The sequence below is a fragment of the Oncorhynchus kisutch genome, linkage group LG23 (genome assembly GCF_002021735.2).
Source record: "Oncorhynchus kisutch isolate 150728-3 linkage group LG23, Okis_V2, whole genome shotgun sequence".
NCBI lineage: Eukaryota > Metazoa > Chordata > Actinopteri > Salmoniformes > Salmonidae > Oncorhynchus > Oncorhynchus kisutch.
Genome location: NC_034196.2, coordinates 44,847,807 through 44,873,137, shown reverse-complemented (window position 1 = coordinate 44,873,137; position 25,331 = coordinate 44,847,807). Strand labels below are relative to the sequence as shown.

Sequence of the window (25,331 nt, the reverse complement as noted above, 5' to 3'; positions counted from 1 at the left end):
GTGACAGGGATACAGTGCCAGGGATACCGTACCAGGGATACAGTGCCAGGGATACCGTACCAGGGATACAGTGCCAGGGATACAGTGCCAGGGATACAGTGCCAGGGATACATTGCAGGGATACCATACCAGGGATACAGTGCCAGGGATACAGTGCCAGGGATACAGTACCAGGCACGTACAGGGTCTTAATATGTTTCTGTCTCCACTGGGCAGTTATATTATATATACAGAATAATATACAGAATAATGGTTATATACAGAATAATGGTTATATAGAAAATAATATGCATAATAATGGTCATATACAGAATAAGAAGCATAACAAGTAAGATGGTGCCGGAGGGAGGGCTGCCGTCTTATCGGCTCTTAACCAAACATGCTATTTTGTTTGTGTTTCCGCGTTGTTCGTAACTTGTTTTGTACATAATGTTGCTGCTACCGAAAAGAGCTTCTGGACATCAGAAGTGGGATTACCCACCCCAAATTGGAGAGGAGTTTTTCTTCAATGAGTCGGACGCGAGGGATATACTAAGGACACCCGACCAGGCCCAGATCCCCGGAATTCACTGGAAATGGAATCATAGGTTTTGCGGAAAGAGATCAGGATCAGGCGACGAGTGGCTAATCTGCCCTTGCCTTCCCTTCTGCTAGCAAAAAAAGTGGTCATATGAAGCAGATGCTAAACTACAGGACTGTTTTGCTAGCACAGACTGGAATATGTTCTGGGATAATTCCAATGGCATTGAGGAGTACACCACATTAGTCACTGGCTTCATCAATAAATGCATCGATGACATCGTACCCACAGTGAATGTACGCACATACTCCAACCAGAAGCCATGGATTACAGGCAACATTCACACTGAGGTAAAGGGTAGAGCTGCCGCTTTCAAGGAGCTGGACTCTAACCCGGAAGTTTATAAGAAATCCCGCTATGCCCTCCGACGAACCATCAAACAGGCAAAGTGTCAATACAGGACTAAGATCGAATCCTACTACACTGGCTCCGATGCTCATCGGATGTGGTAGGGCTTGCAAACCATTACAGACTACAAGGGGAAGCACAGCTGAGAGCTGCCCAGTGACACAAGACTACCAGACGAGCTAAATTAATTCTATACTCGCTTCGAGGCAAGTAACACTGAAACATGCATGAGAGCATCAGCTGTTCCGGACGACTGTGTGATCACACTCTCTGCAGCCGATGTGAGTAAGAACTTTAAACAGGTCAACATTCACAAGGCCGCAGGGCCAGACGGGTTACCAGGACGTGTGCTCCGGGCATGAGCTGAACAACTGGAAAGTGTCTTCACTGACATTTTCAACCTCTCCCTGTCTGAGTCTGTAATACCAACATGTTTCAAGCAGACAACCATAGTCCCTGTGCCCAAGAACACTAATGTAACCTGCCTAAATAACTACCGACCCGTAGCACTCACATCTGTAGCCATGCAGTGCTTTGAAATGCTGGTCAGTGCTCACATCAACACCATTATCCCAGAGACCCTAGACCCACTCTAATTTGCATACCGCCCAGACAGATCCACAGATGATGCAACCTCTATTGTACTCCACGCTGCCCTTTCCCACCTGGACAAAAGGAACACCTATGTGAGAATGCTATTCATTGACAACAGCTCAGCGATCAACACCCTAGTGCCCTCAAAGCTCATCACTAAGCTAAGGACCCTGGAACTAAACACCTCCCTCTGCAACTGGATCCTGGACTTCCTGACGGGCCGCCCCCAGGTGGTGAGGGTAGTTAACAACACATCCGCCAAGCTGATCCTCAACACAGGTGCCCTCAGGGGTGCGTGCCCAGTTCCCTCCTGTATTCCCTGTTCACTCATGACTGCATGGCCAGGCACGACTCCAACACCATCATTCAGTTTGCTGATGACACAACAGTGTCAGCCTGATCACTGACAACGATGACACAGCCTATAGGGGGAGGTCAGAGACCTGGCAGTGTGGTGCCAGGACAACAACCTCTCCCTCAATGTGATCAAGACAAAGGAAATGATTGTGGACTACAGGAAAAGGAGGACCGAGCACGCCCCCATTCTCATCGACGGGGCTGTAGTGGAGCAGGTTGAAAGCTTCAAATTCCTTGGCGTCCACATCACCAACAAACTAACATGGTCCAAGCACACCAAGATATTTGTGAACGCTGACAACACCTCTTCCCCCTCAGGACACTGAAAAGATTTGTCATGGATCCTCAGATCCTCAAAAGGTTTTTACAGCTGCGCCATCGAGAGCATCCTGACCGGTTGCATCACTACCTGGTATGGCAACTACTCAGCCTCCGACCGCAAGGCATACAGAGGGTAGTGCGTACGGCCCAGTACATCACCGTGGCCAAGCTTCCTTCCATCCAGGACCTCTATACCAGGCGGTGTCAGAGGAAGGCCCTAAAAATTATCAAAGACTCCAGTCACCCTAGTCATAGACTGTTCTATCTGCCACCGCAAGGCAAGCGGTACCAGAGCACAAAGTCTAGGTCCAAGAGGCTTCTAAACAGCTTCTACCCCCAAGCCATAAGACTCCTGAACAGCTAATCAAATGGCTACCCAGACTACTTACATCAACCCCCCCACGCTGCTGCTACTCTCTGTTATTATCTATCCATAGTCACTGTAACAACTCTACCTACATGTACAATTACCTCGACACCGGTACCCCTGTATATAGCCTCCACATTGACTCTGTACTGGTACCCCCTGTATATAGCCTCCACATTGACTCTGTACCGGTACCCCATGTATATAGCCTCCACATTGACTCTGTACCGGTACCCCCTGTATATAGCCTCCACATTGACACTGTACCGGTACCCCATGTATATAGCCTCCACATTGACACTGTACCGGTACCCCATGTATATAGCCTCCACATTGACACTGTACCGGTACCCCATGTATATAGCCCTGTTACTGTTATTTACTGCTGCTATTTAATTATTTGTTATTCTTATCTTACTTTTTCTTAAAACTGCATTGTTGGTTAAGGGCTTGTCAGTAAGCATTTCACTGTAAGGTCTACACCTGTTGTATTTGGGGCATGTGACAAATACAATTAGATTTTGAACAATGGTTATACACAGAATAATAATTTGGAAAACCAAGGATTGATTGAAGGGCTAAAAGGACGGATAAAGGATATGATTCATTCATGTCAGCCGGTATATTAATCAAAAATAGAAAATACTACATTTAAATGATTTATTCCATATGAAGGGTTGTGATTTCAGGCAGTATATTTCATTGTATTTTGTTAACGGCACATTATGAGTAATGCTACGTGTGTTTTGTCTTATATCAGTCCGTCGGCTTGTTTGCTAGTCTGTGTGTGTACTTTTGTGTGGGAGGCATGGCAACCATCTTGCAACGGAATGTTGACATTTGATGACATACTTCCTCTGTCAACAAAGAGAAGCTATTTCTTTATCCTTTATCTTCAACTGCATTCCTAGCCCACAGACTGAAGACTACTGTATGGGTAGTGTTGGGTTGTAGCCCACAGACTGAAGACTACTGTATGGGTAGTGTTGGGTTGTAGCCCACAGACTGAAGACTGAGAAGAACAACCAGACAGACACTGCCTGCACTTTGTTTTGGACACTTCGTGGGCGATTTTAATTTTGTTAATTTTATATGAATTTCAGTGGTGATTTTTATGTCATGGGAGTAGTTTAGTGTGTCCTTTAGTTGCTAGTAAGTTGTGAATAATAAGTTTCACTCAGCCCACAGACTGAAGACTACTGTATGGGTAGTGTTGGGTTGTAGCCCACAGACTGAAGACTACTGTATGGGTAGTGTTGGGTTGTAAACCCACAGACTGAAGACTACTGTATGGGTAGTGTTGGGTTGTAGCCCACAGACTGAAGACTACTGTATGGGTAGTGTTGGGTTGTAGCCTGCTGACTGAAGACTACTGTATGGGTAGTGTTGGTTTGTAGCCCACAGACTGAAGACTACTATATGGGTAGTGTTGGGTTGTAGCCCACAGACTGAAGACTACTGTATGGGTAGTGTTGGGTTGTAGCCCACAGACTGAAGACTACTGTATGGGTAGTGTTGGGATGTAAACCCACAGACTGAAGACCTCTGTATGGGTAGTGTTGGGTTGTAGCCTGCTGACTGAAGACTACTGTATGGGTAGTGTTGGGTTGTAGCCTGCTGACTGAAGACTACTGTATGGGTAGTGTTGGGTTGTAGCCCACAGACTGAAGACTACTGTATGGGTAGTGTTGGGTTGTAGCCCATAGACTGAAGACTACTGCATGGGTAGTATTGGGTTGTAAATCCACAGACTGAAGACTACTGTATGGGTAGTTTTGGGTTGTAGCCCACAGACTGAAGACTACTGTATGGGTAGTGTTGGGTTGTAAACCCACAGACTGAAGACTACTGTATGGGTAGTGTTGGGTTGTAGCCCACAGACTGAAGACTACTGTATGGGTAGTGTTGTGTTGTACCCCACAGACTGAAGACTACTGTATGGGTAGTGTTGGGTTGTAGCCTGCTGACTGAAGACTACTAAATGGGTAGTGTTGGTTTGTAGCCCACAGACTGAAGACTACTGTATGGGTAGTGTTGGGTTGTAGCCCACAGACTGAAGACTACTGTATGGATAGTGTTGGGTTTTGCAAACCCACAGACTGAAGACTACTGTATGGGTAGTGTTGGGTTGTAGCCCACAGACTGAAGACTACTGTATGGGTAGTGTTGGGATGTAAACCCTCAGACTGAAGACTACTGTATGGGTAGTGTTGGGTTGTAGCCTGCTGACTGAAGACTACTGTATGGGTAGTGTTGGGTTGTAGCCCACAGACTGAAGACTACTGTATGGGTAGTGTTGGGTTGTAGCCCACAGACTGAAGACTACTGCATGGGTAGTATTGGGTTGTAAATCCACAGACTGAAGACTACTGTATGGGTAGTTTTGGGTTGTAGCCCACAGACTGAAGACTACTGTATGGGTAGTGTTGGGTTGTAAACCCACAGACTGAAGACTACTGTATGGGTAGTGTTGTGTTGTAGCCCACAGACTGAAGACTACTGTATGGGTAGTGTTGGGTTGTAGCCTGCTGACTGAAGACTACTGTATGGGTAGTGTTGGGTTGTAGCCCACAGACTGAAGACTACTGTATGGATAGTGTTGGGTTGTAGCCCACAGACTGAAGACTACTGTATGGGTAGTGTGGGTTGTAGCCTGCTGACTGAAGACTACTGTATGGGTAGTGTTGGGTTGTAAACCCACAGACTGAAGACCTCTTTATGGGTAGTGTTGGGTTGTAGCCCACAGACTGATGACTACTGTATGGGTAGTGTTGGGTTGTAAACCCACAGACTGAAGACCTCTGTATGGCTAGTGTTTGGCTGTAGCCTGCTGACTGAAGACTACTGTATGGGTAGTGTTGGGTTGTAGCCTGCTGACTGAAGACTACTGTATGGGTAGTGTTGGGTTGTAGACTGCTGACTGAAGACTACTGTATGGGTAGTGTTGGGTTGTAAACCCACAGACTGAAGACCACTGTATGGGTAGTGTTGGGTTGTAGCCCACAGACTGAAGACTAATGAATGGGTGTGTTGGGTTGTAGCCTGCTGACTGAAGACTACTGTATGGGTAGTGTTGGGTTGTAGCCCACAGACTGAAGACTACTGTATGGGTAGTGTTGGGTTGTAGCCCACAGACTGAAGACTACTGTATGGGTAGTGTTGGGTTGTAAACCCACAGCCAGAAGACTACTGTATGGGTAGTGTTGGGTTGTAGCCTGCAGACTGAAGACTACTGTATGGGTAGTGTTGGGTTGTAGCCTGCTGACTGAAGACTACTGTATGGGTAGTGTTGGGTTTTGTAAACCCACAGACTGAAGACTACTGTATGGGTAGTGTTGGGTTGTAGCCCACAGACCGAAGACTACTGTATGGGTAGTGTTGGGGTGTAAACCCACAGACTGAAGACCTCTGTATGGGTAGTGTTGGGTTGTAGCCTGCTGACTGAAGACTACTGTATGGGTAGTGTTGGGTTGTAGCCTGCTGACTGAAGACTACTGTATGGGTAGTGTTGGGTTGTAGCCCACAGACTGAAGACTACTGTATGGGTAGTGTTGGGTTGTAGCCCACAGACTGAAGACTACTGTATGGGTAGTGTTGGGTTGTAAACCCACAGACTGAAGACTACTGTATGGGTAGTGTTGGGTTGTAGCCCACAGACTGAAGACTACTGTATGGGTAGTGTTGGGTTGTAAACCCACAGACTGAAGACTACTGTATGGGTAGTGTTGGGTTGTAGCCCACAGACTGAAGACTACTGTATGGGTAGTGTTGGGATGTAGCCCACAGACTGAAGACTACTGTATGGGTAGTGTTGGGTTGTAAACCCACAGACTGAAGACTACTGTATGGGTAGTGTTGGGTTGTAGCCCGCTGACTGAAGACTACTGTATGGGTAGTGTTGGTTTGTAGCCCACAGACTGAAGACTACTGTATGGGTAGTGTTGGGTTGTAGCCCGCAGCCTGAAGACTACTGTATGGGTTGTGTTGGGTTGTAGCCTGCTGACTGAAGACTATTGTATGGGTAGTGTTGGGTTGTAGCCCACAGACTGAAGACTACTGTATGGGTAGTGTTGGGTTGTAGCCCACAGACTGAAGACTACTGTATGGGTAGTGTTGGGTTGTAGCCCACAGACTGAAGACTACTGTATGGGTAGTGTTGGGATGTAGCCCACAGACTGAAGACTACTGTATGGGTAGTGTTGTGTTGTAAACCCACAGACTGAAGACTACTGTATGGGTAGTGTTGGGTTGTAGCCCACAGACTGAAGACTACTGTATGGGTAGTGTTGGGATGTAGCCCACAGACTGAAGACTACTGTATGGGTAGTGTTGGGTTGTAAACCCACAGACTGAAGACTACTGTATGGGTAGTGTTGGGTTGTAGCCTGCTGACTGAAGACTACTGTATGGGTAGTGTTGGGTTGTAGCCTGCTGACTGAAGACTACTGTATGGGTAGTGTTGGTTTGTAGCCCACAGACTGAAGACTACTGTATGGGTAGTGTTGGGTTGTAGCCCGCAGCCTGAAGACTACTGTATGGGTTGTGTTGGGTTGTAGCCCACAGACTGAAGACTAATGTATGGGGTAGTGTTGGGTTGTAGCCCACAGACTGAAGACTACTGTATGGGTAGTGTGAGTTTAGAGTGGCTTTTCCACAATACATCTTGCAACCCAAACAAATAGTTGCTCTGAAAGTGTCTGGACACATGGTAGAATGAGGTAAAATTTGTTGTTGTTGGTGTGTACTACATGTAAAGGGGATTTTGACTTCAGATTTAATAATGATAGAAATCTACAATTTATTTTGACTCTGCAGGTTTTACGTCAATAATCATGTTGCTATTTATAGCACATACAGTTCATTCAGAAAGTATTCAGACCCCTTGAATTGTTCCACATTTTATTACTTTACAACCTTATTCTAAAATGGATTAAATTGTTTTTTTTTCTCACCCCATAATGACAAAGCAAATAAAAAACATTTCCATAAGTATTCAGACCCTTTACTCAGTACTTTGTTGTAGCACCTTTGGCAGCGATTACAGCCTCCAGTCTTCTTGGGTATGACGCTACAAGCTTGGCACACCTGTATTTGGGGAGTTTCTCCCAATCTTCTCTGCAGATCGTCTCAAGCGCTGTCAGGTTGGATGGGGAGCGTCCCTGCACAGCTATTTTGAGGTCTCTCCAGAGATGTTCGATCAGATTCAAGTCTGGGCTCTGGCTGGGCCACTCAAGGACATTCAGACACTTGTCCCAAACCCACGTTGTCTTGGCTATGTGCTTAGGGTCGTTGTCCTGTTGGAAGGTGAACCTTCACCCCAGTCTGAGGTCCTGAGTGCACTGAAGCAGGTTTTCATCAAGGATCTCTCTGTACTTTGCTCTGTTCATCGTTCCCTCGATCCTGACTAGTCTCCCAGTTTCTGTCGCTGAAAAACTTCCCCACAGCATGATGCTGCAACCACCATGCTTCACCGTAGGGATGGTGCCAGGTTTTCTCCAGACGTGACGCTTGGCATTCAGGGCAAAGAGTTCTTGTTTCTCATGGTCTGAAAGTCCTTTAGGTGCCTTTTGGCAAGCGGGCTGTCATGTGCCTTTTACTGAGGAGTGGCTTCCATCTGGCCACTCTACCATAAAGGCCTGATTGGTGGAGTGCTGCAGAGATGGTTGTCCTTCTGGAAGGTTCTCCAGTCTCCACAGAGGAACTCTGGAGCTCTATCAGAGTGACCATCGGTTCTTGGTCACATCCCTGACCAAGGCCCTTCTTCCCCGATTGCTCAGTTTGGACCGGGCGGACAGCTCTAGGAAGACTCTTGGTGCTCCCAAACTTCTTCCATTTAAGAATGATGGAGGCCACTGTGTTCTTGGAGACCTTCAAAGACATATTTTGGTACCCTTCCCCAGATCTGTGCCTCGGCACAATCCGGTCTCAGAGCTCTACGGATAATTCCTTCGACCTCATGGCTTGGTTTTTGCTCTGACATGCACTGTCAATTGTGGGACCTTATATAGACAGGTGTATGGCTTTCCAAATCATGTCCAATCAATTGAATTTAGCACAGGTGGACTCCAATCAAGTTGTAGAAACATCTCAAGGATGATCAATTGAAACAGGATGCACCTGAGCTCAATTTCGAGTCTCATAGCAAAGGGTCTGAATACTTATGTAAATAAGGTGTTTCTGTTTTTTTAAATAAATTTGCAAAAACTCTAAAAAACAGTTTTCTCTCTGTCATTATGGGGTAGTGTGATGTCATTATGGGGTATTGTGATGTCATTATGGGGTATTGTGATGTCATTATGGGGTATTGTGATGTCATCATGGGGTAGTGTGATGTCATTATGGGGTATTGTGATGTCATTATGGGGTATTGTGATGTCATCATGGGGTATTGTGTGTAGATTGATATGAACAAAAATGCATAAGGCTGTAACGTAACAAATTGTGGAAAAAGTCAAAGGGTCTGAATACTTTTCGAATGCACTGTAGAAATGCTTGACTTGCATGAAGAAAATTATATAAACATGCAGAAAACATTAACAAGACCCACGCACGCAGGCACACACACACACACACACGCACACACGCACACACGCACACACGCACACACACTAGTCATATAGGGTCTGTTATAAGTTTATAAGAATGTTATAAGTTTATTGAGACTTACCTAAGACATGTACACTTGTCTGTTCTACCTCACCCAAGATCACATCTTCATCTCTCTCTCTCTCTGTAGGTTCATTCCTACATATGACTACTAACATATTCTCTCTCTTCTTCCTCACACCCTACCCTGTCTCTCTGTGTTTTGTCTTCCCTTCCCTCCCTTCCCTCCTAAAGCGTGCAAAAGAAAAGAACAAGACCCAAGCAAGGAAAGGAACAATACACCAAAGAAATCCCGCCTGGTTTTTACTGACCTGCAGCGTCGCACCCTGCTGGCCATCTTCAAGGAGAACAAGCGTCCGTCCAAAGAGATGCAGATGACCATCTCTCAGCAGCTGGGACTGGAACTCACCACTGTCAGCAACTTCTTCATGAACGCCCGCAGGCGTAGCCTGGACAAATGGATGGACGAGGGGAGTCCGGGAGGAGCCTCCACAGCCTCCAGCTCTTGTACCAAAGTGTGATGGATAGGGGGGGTGGGGTGGGGTGGGTGGGCGGGGGGGGGTTAGGGTTTGGGGACGGTTAGGTGAGGGTTGGGGTTGATGGGTGGGGTAAGGGGCTGAGGGGGGGGGGGGGTTGCACCCGTTTTACATTTTGGTTTTTGAGGATGAGATAAAAAGGAAAGGGGTTGTTTACTGGCTGATTTAGCAAAAAAATAAATCAGATCCATTTATAAAACATCGATGAAGCACTATAGAGTAATATAGAGTAATCCCCCCCCCCCCCCCCCCCTTGCACACTGCCTGAATGATACCACCAGTCCAAGGCTATTCATGACTAATGTCTATCTATAGCTTTATTATAATGAAACACAGTTAATCTGCTCTATTCTAGTTTTTTTTTTATGTCACTCAAAACATTAACCCATAAAAAAAACCAAAGACCAAGTATAATATGCTAACATATATATTATGTAAATTATCTACATGTAATATTGGATTGAAACCACAGGGTTAGCTAACCCACCAAAGACAGAATGTCCTATAGCCATCTCCCGGTAAAGGACTTCTTTGAGATCGTCATGTAGAATACTTATATTAAGAAAAAATCATAATAATCGTCTCCAAATACCTAGTATTGTCTCTCCAATGATGGAGACAAGTTCTGATATGTTTTGGATGGACGGATGGATGTTGTTGACACAAGTCAAGGTAAACAAAATGTCAAAAACAGAAAAGACTGACTATATACAGGTATTGATCTTACCCATGTCAATGGAATAATAATTGGTTTAATATCCATGTTTAGCCAACTTTACAATTTAGTTGTGCAATCCTTTCCCCAGGAACTGAGAACAGAGGGTAGAGAAATACTGTATAGATGTGGTCTACCTCTAGTTAGCCTGCTATTTCCCTGGAGGTTTTTTCCCCCCAGAAAACCCAGTTGGAAGTTCCTGGAGTCAGGAGGGAATTAAGCAGGAAATCCGAAACCCTCTATCCATGATTTCTGGGAAAACCTGATAATTTTGAGAAAGTAACCCTAGTGTGATTTCATAACTTGAGAACAGACCAATAGACAGCCAGTAGAGAGAGGCATGATGTTAGAGTGGATGGCTGAGGCGTCATCAACATCATCAGAGAATCTTCTGAGGGGAGAGGGAGGTTTAGGACTTTTTAGAGACATTTCCACAGCCAGCTACTGGCAAGTATGCAAGCACAACACATGACCAACACACACATGACCACCGAAACACACACACACACACACACACTCTCCCTCAACATATGTAGTGGTCTGTGTCGTATGTGAGCACAATCTTGAAGCACATTTTATTTGCAATAGAACTGGAGCTGCAGCTCAATGTAGAATGCTCTTCACATATTAGAAAACTCAGGATGCCATTTCTAAACAGCGGCTGAAGAACACTGACTACTACTACTAATACTACAACTAATACTAATACTACTAATACTACAACTACTACTATACTACAACTACTACTAATACTACAACGACTACTAATACTACAACTACAACTACTACAACAACTACTACTAATACTACTAATACTACAACTACTACAACTACTACTAGACGACCCACTCTTGCACACACACAGTATAGTACTATACTCTCTATAGTATAATCACAACAAACCACACATGTCCAAATAAACACTAAGTAGGACAGTAGGCCACAATCCTGAGGAGCCATTTCCCCTGTTTCCTAACTTTGTATTATAGAAGCTTTCTGGTAAGACTAAAGTTATTATTCTACCCTGGCATAACATGGTTTATCTCAACATAGTAACCATAGTAACCATCAATTCTATGTTAATGACAATATCAATCAACTCCTCTAACCTCCACTAGTCTCCACTAGTCTCCACTAACCTCCACTAGTCTCCACTAGTCTCCACTAACATCCACTAGTCTCCACTAACCTCTACTAGCCTCTACTAGCCTCTACTAGTCTCCACTAGTCTCCACTAACCTCCACTAGTCTCCACTAACATCCACTAGTCTCCACTAACCTCTACTAGCCTCTACTAGTCTCTACTAGTCTCCACTAGTCTCCACTAACCTCCACTAACATCTACTAGTCTCCACTAGTCTCCACTGGACTCTACTAGTATCCACTAGTCTCCACTAACCTCTACTAGTCTCCACTAGTCTCCACTAACCTCTACTAGTCTCCACTAGCCTTTACTAGTCTCCACTAGTCTCCACTGACCTCTACTAGTCTCCACTAACCTCTACTAGTCTCCACTGGACTCTACTAGTCACCACTAGTCTCCACTGGACTCTACTAGTCTCCACTAGTCTCCACTGGACTCTACTAGTCTCCACTAGTCTCCACTGAACTCCACTAGTCTCCACTAGTCTCAACTGGACTCTACTAGTCTCCACTAGTCTCCATTAACCTCTACTAGTCTCTACTAGTCTCCACTAACCTCCACTAGTCTCCACTAATCTCCACTAGTCTCCACTAACATCCACTAGTCTCCACTAACCTCTACTAGTTTCCACTAGTCTCCACTAACCTCTACTGGTCTCCACTAGTCTCCACTGGACTCTACTAGTCTCCACTAGTCTCCACTGGACTCTACTAGTCTCCACTAGTCTCCACTAGTCTCAACTAGTCTCCACTGGACTCCACTAGTCTCCACTAGTCTCCACTGGACTCCACTAGTCTCCACTAGTCTCCACTGGACTCTACTAGTCTCCACTAGTCTCCACTAACCTCTACTAGTCTCCACTAGTGTCCACTAGTCTCCACTAACCTCTACTAGTCTGCACTAGTCTCCACTAGTCTCCACTGGAGTCTACTAGTCTTGTAGAGGCAACACCCTGGGCGCCAGGCTAAGAAAGAAACAGACCAAGAAACAAACCGGGAAGAGTGTGTCTGTGCCCCAAATGGCACCCTATTCCCTATATAGTGTACTACTTTTAGTGCACTATGTAGGGAATAGGGTGCAATTTGGGACGCAGGCCCAAGAGTCTGCTTTTTAACTGCTGTGCTGATACTCCACCTGTATGATACACCAATGATTATTGTCCACTTAACACAGTAGCAATCATTCATTATATTACACATTCTGTAAATATATACAACCTCCTACTTTTCTAGTCAACCCCACACATAAGATCTTTAGAGTTCAATCATGTCAAACTCGTCTATCCTTCTATCAGCCATCGATGAAACAACCAAAGCAAAAAGTCCGGTAAGCAGCCCCTTGTCCAGTAGAACACAGGTTTTTCGTGATATATAAAGTGAGCCGAAGGCTTGACGGACCAGAAATGGACACTTGAGACTTTTTTCTATTTATTGACAAATCAAAACCAAAGAAACTTTTTCTGCACCTAACTGTTCTACAACAAAACTGTTCTAAAGAGGATGATAATTATAAATGTGAGCAGCGATGATGATGATGATGACGAAGAAGAGGAATAGGAGGAGGACAGACATCAGGGGGAACGGAGAAGTAGCTCTGTTCTGTTCTGATTGGTCAGGACATTTTAAGGGGAAGCAGGATGAGACTGAAAGGGTTTAAAACACGCGGGGGGAAACCACGCCGCTGCGGCAGCTGTCTCCTAAGGCAGAATGACGCGTCTCTGGAAGTTGGAAGGTTGTCTTTAACGTGTGCCTATGCAGTTTTTCAAGAAAAATGGAAAAGAACAACGAAAACCTCATCAGCTACAAAACCAAAGATTCATAATTATTCCTACAGAAGTTTTCCCCCAAAGTTTATTTTCCTGACAATGTCGACCACACATACAGCCACATACGTATACATGCATGCACACTGTATAGCTAGCGCTACCCAGTACATGCATCCATACTGTATAGCTAGCGCTACCCAGTACATGCATCCATACTGTATAGCTAGTGCTACCCAGTACATGCATCCATACTGTATAGCTAGCGCTACCCAGTACATGCATCCATACTGTATAGCTAGCGCTACCCAGTACATGCATCCATACTGTATAGCTAGCGCTACCCAGTACATGCATCCATACTGTATAGCTAGCGCTACCTAGTACATGCATGCATATTAGTACATGTATGTGTGATTTTAAGGGTACGCTCCTTCTTCAACATGACACTGTGTGATTCAGTAGGTATGATACATCCTCTCCATCACTCCCTTTCACTGGACACTGACTACCTCGGTTTCTCCGTCTGTCCAGTCCACGAGGGAACATCATGCCCGGAGGATTCAGGTGTATCTGTCACTGCAGTCTGTAGAGAAACATGATTCTGTGAAACTATGTGAAACTACAGTACACACCAAAGATAAATGGTGTACAGCACACCACAATCCTTCCAGATCCACTAACTACCATGCTGTTGTACTCAGACTCACATGTGGTAGACTACACACATCTCCCCCCCTCTCTCTCTCTCCCTCCCTCCCTCTCTCTCCCTCCCTCTCCCTCTCTCATCTATTCACCTCACTCTCCAGTCCACTGCTGAATCACAGCGTCCGTGTTAGTGAAGGAGGGTACAGTAGGGGACAGAGGGGTTGGGTGCTCATAGGCACATCCTGTATGACTTCAGTTCAAACTCTACTACTCCACACGTTCACAATAAGCAAAACCAAAAATACAAAACAGACTAGTAGTTCAACCTTTTGAGAGAAACTGCTCAAATATCGGTCAAATAGCTTTATCCTTTCCTAGTTGTCTCTCTGTGAGGCTTCTGGTACAAAGATGCTCCGCCACGGCCCTAGCTCTCCTGGTCCTGAGGCTCGGAGCCTGGCGGAGTCCACTTTCATACTCAGTCTGGTCTTGAGGAACATGTACCAACCCTGGGTATGAAACTAAAAATCCAAAGAGGTTTTCATTGCTTGTCTTTAGTGCTTACGTTCGTTTTTACCAATGCCTAATGTACAATTATGTCTCCTAGGTTTATGTAATATATGATTTTATTTATGTAATTGATATTTGTTTTTAATTCATTGAGAATTCATTTAAATTGCCAAATGTCCCTTGGAACCCTTTACCCTGATTAGCTTGCCAAAGTTTACATTGTTTGTCCTGTTTTCTTTTCATGCCACTGTCAAACTATTTATGAGGTGTGTTAGTACACATGATCGTTTTTTTACTTAATTATTTAATGTTATTTAATTAGATGTAATTTTTTTTTTTTGGGGGGGGGGGGGGGGTGAATATTTATGGGTATTTAAGAGAGTTAGAGAATCAAAGATGCAGTGCTTATGTCCTACCCACGTTTATTTACTATTAGTAAGTTTACTTTAAAAAGCAACAGAGGGTTTTCAATTGTTTAGTGAATAATGACAGAACAATGTTTTAAAAAATGTAGTAATGTCAGGGTAGTTGTAATGATGAATGTCGTCATTATATTATTAGGAACACATTTAGTTCAATCTTTTTCCTAATATAGATTTTTTTTCCATTAAGTTTATTGTTCCTGATGAAAACAATCTGCTGATTTAAAAGATAATGAATGAGCACTGCATTGTTTTGTTTAAAAAAAAAATCCTTCTGTGATTTATGTATTAATTCATTTATTAGTTTTTCATTTGCGAGTCCTTTTGCATTAATTTTGTTTACCAGTGACGGACAAGCAATGAATTTCAGACTGATGTTTGTGCCACTGATAGAGGAGGGTCACACGTTGATTGAGACAAGTCAGACTCACCAAAGATAACTGGAACACTTGAGAGGTTGGTCGTTGTTTCACTTGATAGAGAAGGAAAACTAGCTGCTTCCAAGACTGGCTTGTAAAAAACAAAAACTAAAAAAAACATGTAAAAAACAAACTAAAAAACTATTTCTAAAGTGAGAACCAGAAAGGCTACCTCACTGACTTTCCCATTTGTCATTTGAATCGTGTTGATGAAACCAAAGATACCAAAGATTTGTTTTCTCTAGTACGGTCTGCGCTTGGCTTTCATTTTGATATTATCTCTCTTTCTCCTTTCTCTTTTCTCTCTCGAACACATGCCTTCTAATAGGGACGAAGGGGGAAGGGTTAGGGTTAGGGTTAGGGTAGGGGGAAGGGTTAGTGTTAGGGTTAGGGTAGGGGGAAGGGTTAGTGTTAGGGTTAGGGTAGGGGGAAGGGTTAGGGTTAGGGTTAGGGTAGGGGGAAGGGTTAGGGTTAGGGTAGGGGGAAGGGTTAGGGTTAGGGTAGGGGTTAGGGTTAGGGTTAGGGTAGGGGGAAGGGTTAGGGTTAGGGTAGGGGGAAGGTGAGGGTGTGTGTTAGCGTTAGGGTTAGGGAAGGTGAGGGTGTGTGTTTTGGGGTTAGGGAAGGTGAGGGTGAGGGTGTGTTTTAGCGTTAGGGTTAGGGAAGGTGAGGGTGTGTGTTTTGGGGTTAGGGAAGGTGAGGGTGTGTGTTTTGGGGTTAGTGAGGGTGAGGGTGTGTGTTAGGGTTAGGGAAGGTGAGGGTGTGTGTTAGGGATATATGCTGGATTTCAGAAAGCCCTTCACCAGATCACAGTACACATTGTGTCCAAACCACACATTGAGTTGTTGTGACAAACCCCCAAGTCAACGCCGTTTTCGCACTGAAGCATTGAGACAACCTAGAGGCTGGATAAAATACATCCACATACTCTATATAAAGAACGTATATATATATACTAATATAATTCCCAGACATCTAGCGATGAACTTTTCTCCTTGATATTATTTGTATTAGATTCATTTTTTAAAAATGTAATGACCAAACAAGAAGTGGCGGGTTTTGGAAATCTACAAACACAGGAGAATGATTAGCCCCCCGAAAAAAACCCAGTGTCCATTTTGATCAAACTGCCATTATAGTAGTTGTCTTTTTACTCGTGCCTGTGCAAAGAAGGCCACAGTCAATACATTAGAAAATGCTTCCCTCAATCCCCCCCCAGGTATCACTCCTAAACAATCAGACTTAATGGAAATAACAACAACGGACAATATACTGTAAATGGACTTTAAACAGTCATCCTCCCTGCCTATTGTTCCAGTGCAACGTTGTGATTTAAACAGTCATCCTCCCTGCCTATTGTTCCAGTGCAACGTTGTGATTTAAACAGTCATCCTCCCTGCCTATTGTTCCAGTGCAACGTTGTGATTTAAACCAAACCAAACCAAAGAAAACCTCAACACAAAGAAACCAAAGGAACTGGGGAAAAAGGCCTCTCTGAAAGACACATATCAGAATGTAACCCTGATATATTCTGGTTCGGACCAAACAGAACAGCTGTAAACAATACAATAGCGGTAGTGTATTCCTTGGGAGTAATTGCTCCGTTCGTAACCAAGTGGGAGGTGGGACTAATTGCTCCGTTCGTAACCAAGTGGGAGGTGGGACTAATTGCTCCGTTCGTAACCAAGTGGGAGGTGGGACTAATTGCTCCGTTTGCAACCAAGTGGGAGGTGGGAATTTACCAGTTGTGAAGTCGTAAATACCCGTTGGATGCTTTCACGTGCTTTGAACTCGTTGAGAAACGCAGATGGGCTAAAAAGGTCAACAAGCTACTTAAGCATGGACTAAAAGTACAACGAACATGCTCGTTAACAAATTATAGTGTTCACAAAACCATATGAATAGATAGCTTTTTTATAAGGGATGTTTTGTTGTTGTACTTAACTGCTGGAAATGTTGTTATAGAGGCCATTCTCATAGTAGGGAGCCACTGGGGCTCCCGAGTGGAGCAGAGGTCTAAACACACTGCATCTCAGTGCTAGAGTGCATCACTACAGACACCCTGGTTCAAATCCAGGCTGTATCACAACCGGCTGTGATTGGGAGTCCTATAAGGGCGGCGTACAATTGGCCCGGCGTCGTCTGGGTTTGCCCGGTGTAGGCCGTCATTGTAAATAAGAATTTGTTCTTAACTGACTTGCCTAGTTAAATAAAGGTTAAATACAATTATTTTTTTAAGTAGGTGATGTCAAAGGTCAGCATGTGGGAGAAGTGGGAGGGACGAGTTTCCCACAAGTAATTACCAGAGGGGCCTTCAAGCGGATTTTTTCCCCCCAGTTACATGTGAGAAATTCCCACTTCCCACTTGGTTACGAACACATCATTATACTAATCATTCTCTAGCTCCTGTTTGGAAAGGTAATATGGAGTTGAAATGAGAGAGAGAGAAATAATGTTGAATCTAGTGGGAACTTGGGACCATTGTCACTTATGAAAGTACGGGACTTCATCACGTGTTGCCACCTTCATCTATGCCTATACAAATTAGCATATAATAAATTATGCAAATATACTTAAGATATGGGAGTGGCAACAGTTGATGTGAGACTCCTGGAACCATATGACAATTCTGACTCCAATGGATTCTCTCTCTAGAGCTGATATGATAGGCTTTTAGGCCTATATCACTAATAGGGTTAGAGGCCTATATTACTAATATAAAGGCCTATATTACTAATAGGGTTCGAGGCCTATATTACTAATAGGGTTAAAGGCCTATATCACTAATAGGGTTAGAGGCCTATATCACTAATAGGGTTAGAGGCCTATATTACTAATAGGGTTAGAGGCCTATATCACTAATAGGGTTAGAGGCCTATATTACTAATAGGGTTAAAGGCCTATATTACTAATAGGGTTAGAGGCCTATATCACTAATAGGGTTAGAGGCCTATATTACTAATAGGGTTAGAGGCCTATATTACTAATAGGGTTAAAGGCCTATATCACTAATAGGGTTAAAGGCCTATATCACTAATAGGGTTAAAGGCCTATATTCAGCCAGCTATATTACTTTTCCACTGGGGTGGCTTTAAGAAAGACGTAAACAGCGCTTTTGTTGCAAAGTATGAGAAAACTATGGGACGAGTGCCTTGCCTGAACCAAAGCAAAGTGGAGACCTCTCTGTACTTACCTCAGCTTCTAGCCCGCCATCACGTTGATGACAATGTATTAGTCTGGCTCTGTGGTGCTTTGCAATGCAATCACTAAGCAAACAACTAAGAGAAATGATTACCAAAGGCTTTCCAAATATATCTGTTTCCTCTCCTCTTCTTATTCTACCAAATGGTTGCAAAGCTTTACATTTAAAAAATGAAAAAAAAAATGAAAAAGTTGTGGCATGTTAACAGCGCAGACCGTGCTCTCCTTCATGTTCTCAGATATACCTCAGAGATACTAGTGGTTAGGGTAATGTTATTCTAGCGTATGTAATACATTATTATTTTGGTAACTGTGACTTTACGAAACAAAAACAAACAAAAAAATATTTTTTACATTTTAAGTTGTGATTTCTGTAATAGTTGAAGAGGTGCGCTTAACCAAAAACAAATGCTTGTCTTTTTGTGGTTTGGGTTTTTAATTGTTTCAGATTTTATTTTTTGTTGTTGTTGGAGGGGCTCTGGTTATTCACTCAGCTTTCTGGAATGAGGATAGTTGCAGATTAAGCCCACAGTTTACATGTTACAATGAAGAAAAGAAAAAAATACAACAAAAAAACGACAAAACCCTCCCTGTTCTTCTGTTCTAGTTTCTGACCACCATTTTGTAAATGTTTCCTTCTTTGTCTTTTATGACCTAGTTTCTGACCACCATTTTGTAAATGTTTCCTTCTTTGTCTTTTATGACCTAGTTTCTGACCACCATTTTGTAAATGTTTCCTTCTTTGTCTTTTATGACCTAGTTTCTGACCACCATTTTGTAAATGTTTCCTTCTTTGTCTTTTATGACCTAGTTTCTGACCACCATTTTGTAAATGTTTCCTTCTTTGTCTTTTATGACCTAGTTTCTGACCACCATTTTGTAAATGTTTCCTTCTTTGTCTTGATGACCTATTCTTCTGTGTTGAAGTGTAGCATTATGTTTAGCAACTGCCAAACAACAGTGCTATAGCCCAGACTTTATGCATGAGTATATTTACAATTAGCTAGCAGTGTAATGCATTGTGACTTCATTACTTTTTAAGTTCCGAATCCGTACCACTCTATGGACTGCATGTGGTTGCTGAGAGTGTGGCTCAGTTGTGTATATATTGGCCCTCCACTGTCATAGTGCACCCTCTGGGTAATAAGTGAATTAGCTGAAGGGTCCATATTCCGAGTAGAAGGTTATGAACACAAGGCTAACTGTTAACATACTGCACAAGGCTAGCACAAGGCTAACTGTTAACATACTGTAAAAGAGTGACAGATGAGATATTTATAGAATGAGTAAAAAAAAAAAGAAGGTTCCCGAGGCCTATTTGAGACAGTAGTCCACAACTTTGATATATCCTTCGTACAGTAACTTACACAGCGCCGAATTTGACATCGATGGGCAAACCACGTAGTATTTTAATTAACCACAATAGACCTGAAAACACAGTAGAATAAATAATCTTTCAAAGAATATTACTGAAAAAGCCTCAACCTAACGACGTCACAGAAGGTACTGTGCCTGACAATCTATGCCTCTCTTTTATCTTCCACATAGCTAGCCGACAAATACACCCCCATTATTAGACAACAGCACCCAATCAGTGTCTGATGAAAATACAACAAATGAGTTTAGGATGAAGTGATTGTACTGTACTCTGGTCCTTACTGGGTTAATAATAATTAATGCATTAAAAAAACAAAAACAACAAACAACACAAAGAGATCTACAGCCAGGCCACTAGCCTACCTCAGGGGGTCGGAGGTGAAGCGTCAGACAGTCTCGACGACCACAGGGGGTTAGAGGTCAGAGGTCAGTGTGATGATAACCAAAATAAACTCGATGAATCAAGTCACTCGTTCATTTAGTAGAACATGAGAATATTGAACAATAACTTTTAACTTTTGCATCCATCAATCTCCACATTTTGGATTATCTTTATGTATCTATGCTTGATGGAACATAAACATACTGTACATCGGCTCAGTAAGGGTCTTATAGAAGCCTTTTCACACAACTGAGCCCGAACCGAACTGAGCCGAGCTGTACTGACCTGGTTTGTTCAGGTCGGCATGATAGTGTGAAAAGGCTACTTTAGTGTGTGTTGAAACCAAAGGCAAAGTGGTGTTACAATCTGATGATATCAGTAAATTACACCCGGAAAGGATGACCTCACACGGGAGGTGGTTTAGAAACCTGGTCCCAGATCTGTTTGTGACGACCACCATAGGAGTTAGATACACACAGCACAAACAGATCTGGGATCAGGTTAGACTGTGTGATAGTGGTTGAATATTCTAAGCAAAAGCTTCATTCCAAAGACGAAAACAAAGCCAATATGCTGTCTATCCCAAAGTACAATTATACATTCACCATTTTCTGTAGATTTTTACTGATTTGTTTCTGTTGATGTTTTTGTTTTTGTAAAAGAAAAACATGATTTTTCTTTATTTTCATTAGTTGGAACACAAATGGAAGCTGGTATTAAAGTGTGGTGTTTGTATTGGAATCGTATGGATAAACCTATTGATAAGCAATTCAATTATGATCAAAATGAAGGAAATATTCAGAGTTAATGTTGTTTCGCTTACCCTGTCTGTGTAAAGACTAAATAAAATTTGTCCTCATGACTTGAAAACCCCCCCAAAAAATGCATTTTTTTTCAGATGAAAATTATTGTATAGCTCTTTCTTTGTTCCATGTCTCAAAAATGTTGCAGTTCTGCATTTTATTTCTTAAAACAAGGAGGGGGAAATAACACCATTTACAATAATGCATTTAAAGTTTATTTCCTTTGAATTGAAGCATTTTGAACAAAGAGATAACAATATCGGGGCCTGAATCACCTCGACTACTGTAGAACAATTAAACTGCTTTAAAACACATCATCTCTCACTTTACCCGTGTCGATGAAACCACAGCATTTATAAGAACCTGGTGTCGTGATACTGACAGATATCCCTACTGCCTAATATTTTGCTAGAAGTGATTTCTGAAGTGGGAAATAAAGACTGGAGTCCGTGATCTCAAATCCATGCCCTTTGAAACAGTACGTCCTCATGTAAAAGCAACAACTAATGTGTAGCATAAATGTGCCGGGGTAATATTTTTGTTTTATACATAAAACCGTTATTTTACCAGGTAAGACTGAGATGAGTCAATGTGATGAATACCAACAACAACAACAACAACAACAACACTGACATACATTATGGCTAAATCCCCGAGCTGACAAGTCACAAATCTGTCGTTCTGCCCCTTGAACAAGGCAGTTAACCCACTGTTCCCCGGTAGGCTGTCATTGAAAATAAGATTTTGTTCTTAACTGACTTGCCTAGTTAAATAAAGGTAAAATAAAAAATGTTTTTTTTTATTCATATGGAACCAGGCTGGAAGGTAACAGTTACACATTAACCCACAGATACACATTAACCTACAGATACACATTAACCCACAGATACACATTAACCCACAGATAGATACACATTAACCCACAGATACACATTAACCCACAGATACACATTAACCCACAGATACACATTAACCTACAGATAGATACACATTAACCTACAGATAGATACACATTAACCCACAGATACACATTAACCCACAGATACACATTAACCTACAGATAGATACACATTAACCCACAGATACACATTAACCTACAGATACACATTAACCTACAGATACACATTAACCTACAGATACACATTAACCTACAGATAGATACACATTAACCTACAGATAGATACACATTAACCTACAGATAGATACACATTAACCCACAGATACACATTAACCCAAAGATACACATTAACCTACAGATAGATACACATTAACCTACAGATAGATACACATTAACCCACAGATAGATACACATTAACCTACAGATAGATACACATTAACCCACAGATAGATACACATTAACCCACAGATACACATTAACCTACAGATAGATACACATTAACCTACAGATAGATACACATTAACCCACAGATACACATTAACCCACAGATACACATTAACCCACAGATACACATTAACCCACAGATACACATTAACCCACAGATACACATTAACCCACAGATACACATTAACCTACAGATAGATACACATTAACCTACAGATAGATACACATTAACCCACAGATAGATACACATTAACCTACAGATAGATACACATTAACCCACAGATAGATACACATTAACCCACAGATACACATTAACCTACAGATAGATACACATTAACCTACAGATAGATACACATTAACCCACAGATAGATACACATTAACCTACAGATAGATACACATTAACCCACAGATACACATTAACCCACAGATACACATTAACCCACAGATACACATTAACCCACAGATACACATTAACCCACAGATACACATTAACCCACAGATACACATTAACCCACAGATACACATTAACCTACAGATAGATACACATTAACCTACAGATACACATTAACCTACAGATAGATACACATTAACCTACAGATACACATTAATCTACAGATAGATACACATTAACCTACAGATAGATACACATTAACCTACAGATAGATACACATTAACCCACAGATACACATTAACCTACAGATACACATTAACCTACAGATAGATACACATTAACCTACAGATAGATACACATTAACCCACAGATAGATACACATTAACCTACAGATAGATACACATTAACCCACAGATAGATACACATTAACCCACAGATACACATTAACCTACAGATAGATACACATTAACCTACAGATAGATACACATTAACCTACAGATAGATACACATTAACCCACAGATACACATTAACCTACAGATACACATTAACCTACAGATAGATACACATTAACCTACAGATAGATACACATTAACCCACAGATAGATACACATTAACCTACAGATAGATACACATTAACCCACAGATAGATACACATTAACCCACAGATACACATTAACCTACAGATAGATACACATTAACCTACAGATAGATACACATTAACCTACAGATAGATACACATTAACCCACAGATACACATTAACCTACAGATACACATTAACCTACAGATAGATACACATTAACCTACAGATAGATACACATTAACCCACAGATAGATACACATTAACCCACAGATACACATTAACCTACAGATAGATACACATTAACCCACAGATACACATTAACCTACAGATAGATACACATTAACCCACAGATACACATTAACCCACAGATACACATAACCCACAGATACACATTAACCCACAGATACACATTAACCTACAGATAGACATTAACCTACAGATAGATACACATTAACCTACAGATAGATACACATTAACCTACAGATAGATACACATTAACCTACAGATAGATACACATTAACCTACAGATAGATACACATTAACCCACAGATACACATTAACCTACAGATACACATTAACCTACAGATAGATACACATTAACCCACAGATACACATTAACCTACAGATAGATACACATTAACCTACAGATAGATACACATTAACCTACAGATAGATACACATTAACCCACAGATACACATTAACCTACAGATACACATTAACCTACAGATAGATACACATTAACCCACAGATACACATTAACCTACAGATACACATTAACCTACAGATAGATACACATTAACCTACAGATAGATACACATTAACCTACAGATAGATACACATTAACCTACAGATAGATACACATTAACCTACAGATAGATACACATTAACCCACAGATACACATTAACCCACAGATACACATTAACCCACAGATACACATTAACCCACAGATACACATTAACCTACAGATAGATACACATTAACCCACAGATACACATTAACCCACAGATACACATTAACCTACAGATAGACATTAACCTACAGATAGATACACATTAACCTACAGATAGATACACATTAACCTACAGATAGATACACATTAACCTACAGATAGATACACATTAACCTACAGATAGATACACATTAACCTACAGATAGATACACATTAACCCACAGATACACATTAACCCACAGATATACATTAACCTACAGATAGACATTAACCTACAGATAGATACACATTAACCCACAGATACACATTAACCCACAGATACACATTAACCTACAGATACACATTAACCTACAGATAGACATTAACCTACAGATAGATACACATTAACCTACAGATAGATACACATTAACCTACAGATAGATACACATTAACCTACAGATAGATACACATTAACCTACAGATAGATACACATTAACCTACAGATAGATACACATTAACCCACAGATACACATTAACCCACAGATATACATTAACCTACAGATAGACATTAACCTACAGATAGATACACATTAACCCACAGATACACATTAACCCACAGATACACATTAACCTACAGATACACATTAACCTACAGATACACATTAACCTACAGATAGATACACATTAACCTACAGATAGATACACATTAACCTACAGATAGATACACATTAACCTACAGATAGATACACATTAACCTACAGATACACATTAACCCACAGATACACATTAACCTACAGATAGACATTAACCTACAGATAGATACACATTAACCTACAGATAGATACACATTAACCTACAGATAGATACACATTAACCTACAGATAGATACACATTAACCTACAGATAGATACACATTAACCCACAGATACACATTAACCTACAGATAGATACACATTAACCTACAGATAGATACACATTAACCTACAGATAGATACACAT

General features: G+C 41.9%; 1 protein-coding gene across 1 annotated transcript in view; it reads left to right on the top strand.

Annotated features, from left to right (window-relative positions):
* The window catches only part of onecut2 (one cut homeobox 2), a 37,221-nt gene extending 27,527 nt beyond the window's left edge, over window positions 1–9,694 (top strand). The window contains exon 3 of the mRNA XM_031802666.1: window positions 9,408–9,694. Within this exon, the coding sequence (XP_031658526.1) occupies window positions 9,408–9,694 (287 nt within the window). The remainder of the gene's footprint in view (window positions 1–9,407) is intronic.
* The last annotated feature ends 15,637 nt before the right edge of the window (window positions 9,695–25,331 follow it).